Raw genomic sequence first — 8,719 nt, forward strand, 5'->3', positions numbered from 1 at the left:
TTGTTTCATATGTGGTTATGAAATTGTTTCATATATTACTTAATGAAATTGTTTCATGTATTTCTATAAAATTAAAATAATGAAGATGATAATATTTATGATTAACATCTTCCACAATAAAAATTATTTCAACTATTTGTGGTGACCATGACATTTCTTGTTTATGGTCCAATTTGCTACACGATGTGACCTTAAACTCCATAAAAATTATTTGAACTATTTTTGTCTCTCAATAAAATTAAAACGTATTAGATTTTTATTTATTTTCAATTTATTTAATTCATGTTTATAATCATTATTTGATTTTGTATAGTCGTATGATTTATGGATATAATAAGAAATGAGAATTTAAAACAAGTTTTCATCAATAATAATAATATTCTGTTAAAATTTAAATCTTAGATAATTTTTTAAATTAAACATCGTCACTTTTAAAAGAGAGCAAGATTCATGTAACCCATTAAAACTTGTCATTGTCTGATGTTGATGGAAAATGGAAAAATTGTGTGGCCAATACTAAAGTACACTTATATTTTTCCACCCTTGAACAATAAATGTGGATAATAATTTTGTAAAAGACATAATGTATGATACTAATTGATCTTATATATAGGGACCTAATCAAATAAGAACTAATTAGTTTGTGATAACCGTAAGATCCAATCTCAACCATAAATCAATAGATAAATTAAGAAATTTATAATTTTGGTAATTTTGAATTAAAATTTTAATGCAAATACATTTTGGGTATTTCTCTCCTCTCTTCCCTCTCCGTCCTCCGGTAGAAGAAATCACATTAGACAGAACAAATTGAACAAGTAGAAGATGGCAGTAGAAGAAATCAAACCGCTATAAAGAACACATTACAGCAGGAAATCGAACAAGCAGAAAAATTAGACAAGCAAAAGTAATTGAACAAGCAGAAAAATCGAACAATTAGAAGATGGCTATGGAGAAATCGAGTAAAGGAAAGCATTACCTTTTGCGGAGATCAAGTTTTCAGATTTTGGCGTCTTTGAAATCGAATAGCAGAGTGAAGGAGACGAGCGGCTAGGGTAGAATTTTTCCAAGGGTAGGCGTGTGTTTCTTGGCCTGAAGCACAGAGTGAAGGAGACGAGCTGCTAGGGTAGAATTTTTCCAAGGGTAGGCGTGTTTAAGAGGGATTAAGTGAAAAGATTACCACTTAACATTTCAGAGGAAACATAGAGGAATAAGCTCTTATTTGAACAAAAAAACAAACCCTCTTAATACCACAAACATCTCACCGAATCAGACTTCAGATGAATTAAGCTCTTAATACCAAAAAACAAACAGGGCCTTGCTTTACATAAAATAGAAAATGACAAAAAGAACTACAATATAACTAAACAACTTAGCATTCAAGGTATTAATGGCTACAAGATCTACCTGTTACTAGTTAAAATATTAAAATATGTAATAATAAATTATTCTTACACTGAATAAAAAATATATTGACCTTTGAGATATGAAAAAAAATTGATTATTGAATGAAACATAATAATACTTTGTTTCTGTCAGAAACTAAATGCCATTAAGCAAAGGTTTTTATTCAACTTGAGACAAAATGCACACATGTAGTTGGGTTAATACACTTCAATCCAATCCACCCTCCTTCCTTATCAGTTAACCAGCATAAGCTACCAAAATGAAAAGGGAAGGGAAGCAATTAGATGATGGTTTGAACCTCACTCATACCGATCAACCGGGTGGCCATTTCATCTGTCTTCCGCCAAGAACGTGCAAGTGAAGATGGTAAACCGATTGACCTACACCCACCCATTACTACATTATATATGTTCAATCAAATCCTGAGATCATTGGCACCAAGTTAATTATGCTACTACTTACATGCACTTGCACCGCTGTTAATAACAACACGGAATCCATCAACGATGCCTTCCTTTTCAGCTACTATTTTCGATGCATGAAGAAGATGACCCAGTATATCTTCATGTCTTGGTTCAGCCTGGATGATATCAAGAAGAAGTAAATATTCCATTTGTTTTAATAATGGCCGACAGGACAAAGCATAGTTGACACAGGAAATAAGCAAGTATAGAGCAGTGATGTTGCTCCTAAATACTATAAATAAATAAAAGGATCGGTGTAAAAATTGTATACAGGAAGTTAAAAGAAATAACCTTGCCAAGCTCTGTTAACCCATCTCGGAGCTTTGGGATGACTAAAACATGAACAGGTGCTTGAGGATTAATATCACGAAAAGCTAGAACCTTTTCGTCCTCATAGATGATGGTGGAAAGGATCTCCTTTGAAATAATCTTGTCAAATCTGACACAAACTCAAATCTACGATGTTATATAAACTAGTCATCATGTGAAAGAAAAAAAGTATAAGTTACACAACCAGAAAACGAACATCATAACTTCGAGGGAATAAAACGTCTAAAACACAAGCCAAAAGCATACTAACAATTCTCAAGATTCATTTCCATAAAAAGCATAGTATTCAGGGTTGCCGAGAGCCCCACTATAGAACTTTTATTAGGAGCAGCTAAGCCCCAAAGACACTAAACGATCATTGAAGGTTTTTAAAACTGAAAAGTTTGTCACATATTAATATTCAAAACTCTAGCACATGATGTTCTAAAAAATAACAACATATGAAATCATCATTAAGCAAGATAAGGCCAATACATGGTTGGAGCTCCAGTGTTGGCTTCAGTTGCAGCTGCTTTAGCAGAAGCCTCTTCATCATGTGTTGCACTCACACGAGATATGGCCCTAGTGTTACACAAATAAGAAATTAAAAAAAGATAAGTATGATGTACAGACAGTTCAGGTAATTGAGGTTTGACAATGGAGTAAAGTATCGATCAGTTGTGGACAGAGCTACTGTTAATGTTTTGATAATTCGTGTCTTGTCCCTTCTCATTCCTCAATATTTGTAACAATACAATTTACATTTAGGTACCACCGACTATGCTAAGTATTGAAAATATAATACATAATAATATAGACTAATACACCCCCGCAGTCTAAGGTGGAGGTTCCCGTAAGCTTAGGCTGGATCGAAAATCATCAAAAAGAACTCGGGGTAGGCCTTTAGTGAATATGTCTGAAAAATTGTGCCGAGACGGTACATGAAGGACTCGAACTTGACCACGTTGCACTTTCTCGCGAACAAAGTGAATATCCACCTCCACGTGTTTTGTCCGTTRATGTTGAACCGGATTGCCGGAGAGGTAAACAGCACTGATGTTGTCTGTAAAAACGAGAGAAGCACGGCTGATAGGGCAATGTAGTTCAAGAAGGAGATTACGGAGCCAACAGATTTCGGCCACAACGTTGGCCACCCCTCTGTATTCAGCCTCAGCACTGGAACGGGAAACAACTTACTGTCGTTTGGAAGACCAGGAGATGAGGTTGTCGCCAAAGAAGATGCAATACCCAGATGTGGACCGTCTAGTATCCGGACAACTTGCCCAGTCAGCGTCTGTATAAGCAATAAGATTAGAGAGAGGGGATGCCTTCATCATAACACCCATATTGAGAGTTCCYTTGACATATCKCAGAAGCCGCTTTAACGCATGAAGWTGACCGGTCCGGGGGGCATGCATGTACATGCATATCTGCTGCACCGCATAAGAGATATCGGGTCTGGTAAACGTCAAGTATTGCAACGCACCTGCCAGACTTCGATAGGTGGTGGGATCGTCAAGAAGTTCGCCAGACGTGGCGCCTAGCTTACCAGCAGTGTCGACCGGGGTGAGGACCGGATTACAGTCATTCATCTTGGCACGAGCTAGTATTTCCTGAGCATATCTGGCCTGGCGAGTGCGACATATGGTTGGTGGCCCCCGTATCCATGTACCAGTTTTGATCCGGATTCAACGTCATAGTATGTAAAGCTTGTTCAATGTTTGTCGGAGCAAACGAGTAGTCTGATGAAGCATACGCTGCCGAAGGTCTTGGGCCAAGAACTCCAGGTGCATCCCTTGAATGGAGTCGCGACTGAGGTGCAACGGGGTACGGGCAGGGAGGCGCTGCCCACGGTGAGTACGACCATGAATGGTGTTGCTGCATCCATGGTGGTATAGGAGAGTACCCGACGGAGTTATAATAGGAGGGGATGTTCCTGCCACCAGACCGTCCACGGCCGCGGCCACGTCCACCACGACCACGGCCACGAGTGCTGTCCGGTCCGCGGTTAAGAGACCTGGTAGGAGGCTGATCGGGTTGTACCGTATCGGTAGCGGAGGCCGGCTGAGTGGAGGTCAACCCGGCGTGAAGGGCAGCAGGAGAGTCAGCCGCACGTTTTGCTTTGTTGCCTTCTTCGAGAACAAGTTTGGAGCGGACAGAGGTGAATGAAGGAAGGACGTCCGCTTGTTGTATGACCGTTGCAAAATTGTCATATTCGGGACTCAATCCGGCAATCAACTGTAGGACAAGGGTTTGGTCGGTAACCGGGGCATCCACATTGGCCAATTGATCGGCGAGGTGTTTCAACTCCTGACAGTATGCTGAGGCAGTAGTAAAAGAGGACTGCTTGGTATTGAAGAACTTGTTTTGAAGATGTAGTGCACGTGTAGGTTTGCTGTCCAGAAAGAGTCGCTCAAGAGCGGACCAGGCGGATGCGGTTGTATTATCGACCTTGAGAATAGTGGTGAGAAGGTCGGTAGAGATGGTGCTGTAAATCCATTGTAAGACGATGGCGTCCAGACGCGTCCATTCTTCATCATGGTCGGATGTGGTTGTAGTAGGCGGAATTATATGATCAAGAACCCGACAAACGGTGCACTGGACTTAAAACAAAGCAACCCAGGAATTGTAGTTGCTATCATCGGCTGTGAGGGTTATGGGAATTTGATTCCTGATGTTGGTGACAGTGGTGGCGAGGTGTAGAGGGTGAGCGACAGGTGTGTCGGTGGATTTGTCACTTGCTGCCATAGATGAAAAACCGAGGAGAAGAGAGGGAAGAGAGGTAGGGCCGGCTAGGGAAAAAATCACAGGGGGATGGTGATCGGAGGTAGGATCGGAGGTAGGGCCGGCTAGGGTACCCAGAGCTCTGATACCATGTTAATGTTTTGATAATTCGTGTCTTGTCCCTTCTCATTCCTCAATATTTATAACAATACAATTTACATTTAGGTACCACCGACTATGCTAAGTATTGAAAATATAATACATAATAATATAGACTAATAGCTACAAACTTTTTAAGGAGGTTGTCCATTCTGCTTTGATCATAAGGAATGTTGTTTAACCACTATCTGGATGCAATACTTTCACCACAAGTGGTCTTTTATAACTGAATAATACCTTTGCAGCCTCTTAAGTTTTATAAACAAAACTACTTGAAGCGCGTACTTAATTTTGTCATTCACAGCCAGGAAGAGCTACCGCACACCATACATCCAACCTAGACTAATTTATTGTGTAATGTCGACAGTCTTATACAACATGTTCACATTTTTATACAGGAACAAATCCCCCATTCCTAGTTATTCTCTTACCAATACAATTCAAACCATGACACTTGAAAGAAGTGATAATTCCGAAAGGTAAACACAAGAAAAAATACTGACTGCGAACCACTCACACCCAATGTTACAATGCACTTCAAGACTCACTTAGGCGCAAAGGATCACGCGGCCAGGCGCAGGGTACGGGCCTCAAGAATGCGAGGGGTATGTTGTCAAAAATAAAAAATATACACAAACACACGCAAGAAGTACAAGCCTCGAATGCAGCAACCAGCAATACTTCGATAGAGGCAGAAGGGAGAAGGGTTCAAAGCATGAGGGAGAAGATTTAAGGTCTATGTATTTATATAGGAGACTTGACGTTTTAAGGACCGGATAGTTAATAATAGGGTTTGACTTACCTATATAATACTCCCCCGACCCAAAAAAAGTGTCCACGACGAAAAAGGCATACAGTTTGGAGAAATGTAATTAATCTAATTATTACACTTTTAATGAACTAAATGATAGTGTTACCTTTAATAATAGAAAGAGATTAATTTCTTCATCCCATAACTAAGGGTAGAATGGAGAAGTATGCACTTATTTTTTTGAAGTGGACATTTATTTCGGGACAAACTAAAACAGAAATGTAGACACTTGTTTTTGGACAGAAGAAATAACTCTCTTTTTAAGAAGTGTAGTAGATGAGAAGATGAGAAAACTTGTTTAACATTAGGATTTGACTAGGCATCTAATAACTCTATGAGGTGCACCTCGGCCCACAAGGCCCCTCGGCCAAGGGACAGCGCCTTAGTGAGCCTCATGAATACGCGTAGCCTCGATTTTGAAACAGCCCAAGACCTTGAGGCTTATGAGCCTCAGAGCCTAGGCGTGCTTTAGGCGCTTTTAACAACTATGAAATGGAAGATGATTTTATTGCCAATTTATTCTTGATTTTCTTGTTGTCTTGTTTCATGAAAAAGTCTTGTTTCATGTTCTTTTTCAAACCCTCACCTTTTGCTATTTCTCTATTTCTTTGGGGAAAATTTCTACTTATTTTGCACACTTCTCACAAGCCTAGGGTCTTCAGGAAATAGCTGCTCTGCTCTTTAAGGGTAGAGGTCAGGTCAAGTCTACGTACATCTCCCTCCCTTCCCCCAAAAGACCCTACCTCCGGTTGGATATACCGGGCTCATTTGGTTTGGTTAACTACTTAAGTCCAGTTTGCATTGTCGATAACAAGGGTAGTTAAATTCACAGAACAAAAACTAAGGAGAACATAGAGAAATGAGATCAAAGAGACATACTATCAACAAGCTTCCTACTTAGAAGAAATAGTAAAAGTCATACGATACCATCAATCCTCAAACAAGTCTCACTAGCATACATATATAGAAAACAAAATCTTGTACTATCTATCGTATTTGCATGACATAATCTTGACAACAACTATCTTTATATACTTAAACCTCCAGAAAGATGTGTTTGAGGAGCTGAAAAATACCTCAGAAACTACAAATGACTTGTATATGAGCTGCTTGTAAAGTAGAACAAGCTGTAATTAAGCTTGATTTACAGGGTCATTAAGTACATAATCTGATCCGTAGCAACTTAGCGAGGCTGATGTAAGACAACCCTTACTAGGTCATAAATTCTCACATGACTATGGCTATAACCAAGCGTACTTCAATATAGTCCAATTTCAAAGTGGAAACATGTTTTCTTACCAATAATAATCATAATCACAGCAGTTAATGTTACATTGCTAGATTAAGAACTGAGGTCCAGCAAATAATGTAACTTCTAAGTTATTTTCATTGACCCAAAAGCAATTATATTAAAGATTGAACGGGCTGCAACACCCGCTGTCCAGATATAAACGTACCCCCAAAAGTTGCAATTTTTGTTTTCAAATTAAATTCCGTAATTAGGGAAAATGAAATGGTGTCATAGCCGAAAAAACACAAAAAACGAAAGCAGAGAGCCATGGGTGTAGATAGAAATAGATGCAGTAATCAAGCAAAAGGCGTAATGAATCAGTGGGTGCGTGATTGCATACCGGCGTGTACATTGGCGAATTGGGGGTTGGAAGCTTGACTGAATTTGACGAATGCGATTTAGTTGGTTGAAGGAATTGAAAGCTCCGAGTGTTAGGGCACTCCTCCTTTCATAATTAGGCACATAAATCAGAAAGAGAAGAAGCAAGAGATGAAGAGAAGGAGAGAGAGGTTTTACCGTAGCAGAAAGGAGGTAGAGGCCGCCATGGATGGGAAGGTCACACTCCTGATGAAGTATATCAATATTACTGAGGGGTGTTTGGTATGGCTTATAAGTTATTGAGTTATTCCGGTCTAAAATCAATAATAAGTATTTTTAAGTGTTTGGATAAATAATTTATATTTGTGTTAAATTGGAGATAAAGAGTTTTTAAAAAAATTAAACCAATCTAATTTATAATAAATTGATAAACATTTTTATAAAAAAAAGATAAGTTATTTCAAATAAGTAATCCTAAACATTCAAGTTATGTCAAAGAAAATTATTCAAGCCAACTATCACATATTTTTAAAATTATTTAAATAGACCATGTCCTTTTTATTTTTAGTCACATTTTCAACTTAATTATTAAATTATTCATTCTTTCTACTTGATTAGATGAAAAGGAATTTGTATAATGCATGCAGTGAAGTATATCTCAATCTTAATGTTATTTTTGTTTTTTTTTTTATCTATCAATGCTATTATGATTTTATATAGTTTTAAAAAAATAATAAATAATAATATTTTTATTTTTGAATCAAATATAAATTTTAAATATATATATATATATATATATATCGATATTAATGTCAAATTAACTATTTAAAAGTTGTTGTTTTTTTTTGTAATTTTTTTAAGGGCAAAATGCACAAAATAGCAATCTACTTTCATAATTTTCTTTATCATAGCATTGTACTTTCAGTTTTTCTTATTACAGCAATGTACTTTCAAACTATTTTTTATTAGGACATTGTACTTTGAAAAATTTATCCATTATAACATTGGGTAACATTTTGATTTAAATTTACCCACTATACTAGGTTTCCATGTCACTTCATTATCCACGTAGGATGTCCACATGTACTATAGTGATGTGACTTTCTTACTACATCATTGTACTTTCAAAATTATTTTATTATAACATCTATTAGTTCTTATTAAACACTGTATTTTTAATTTTAACATTTAGATATTTTACATGTTATTTAATAAATGTATTAAATGAATTAAAAA

At 37.3% G+C, this 8,719-nt stretch overlaps 1 protein-coding gene across 1 annotated transcript; it reads right to left on the reverse strand.

Moving 5' to 3' along the window:
* Positions 1-1,490: 1,490 nt before the first annotated feature.
* On the reverse strand, positions 1,491-7,772 carry LOC112517762 (14 kDa zinc-binding protein-like). Its single transcript, XM_025125141.1, has 6 exons — positions 7,682-7,772; positions 7,506-7,610; positions 2,676-2,762; positions 2,163-2,310; positions 1,870-1,987; positions 1,491-1,787 (listed from the first exon to the last, which is right to left on the reverse strand). The coding sequence occupies exons 1-6, from the start codon at positions 7,708-7,710 to the stop codon at positions 1,720-1,722; spliced, it is 555 nt and encodes a 184-aa protein (XP_024980909.1). The 5' UTR covers positions 7,711-7,772; the 3' UTR covers positions 1,491-1,719.
* Between the last annotated feature and the right edge of the window lie 947 nt (positions 7,773-8,719).

This window comes from Cynara cardunculus (genome assembly GCF_001531365.2).
Source record: "Cynara cardunculus var. scolymus isolate 2C chromosome LG 1, CcrdV1, whole genome shotgun sequence".
NCBI lineage: Eukaryota > Viridiplantae > Streptophyta > Magnoliopsida > Asterales > Asteraceae > Cynara > Cynara cardunculus.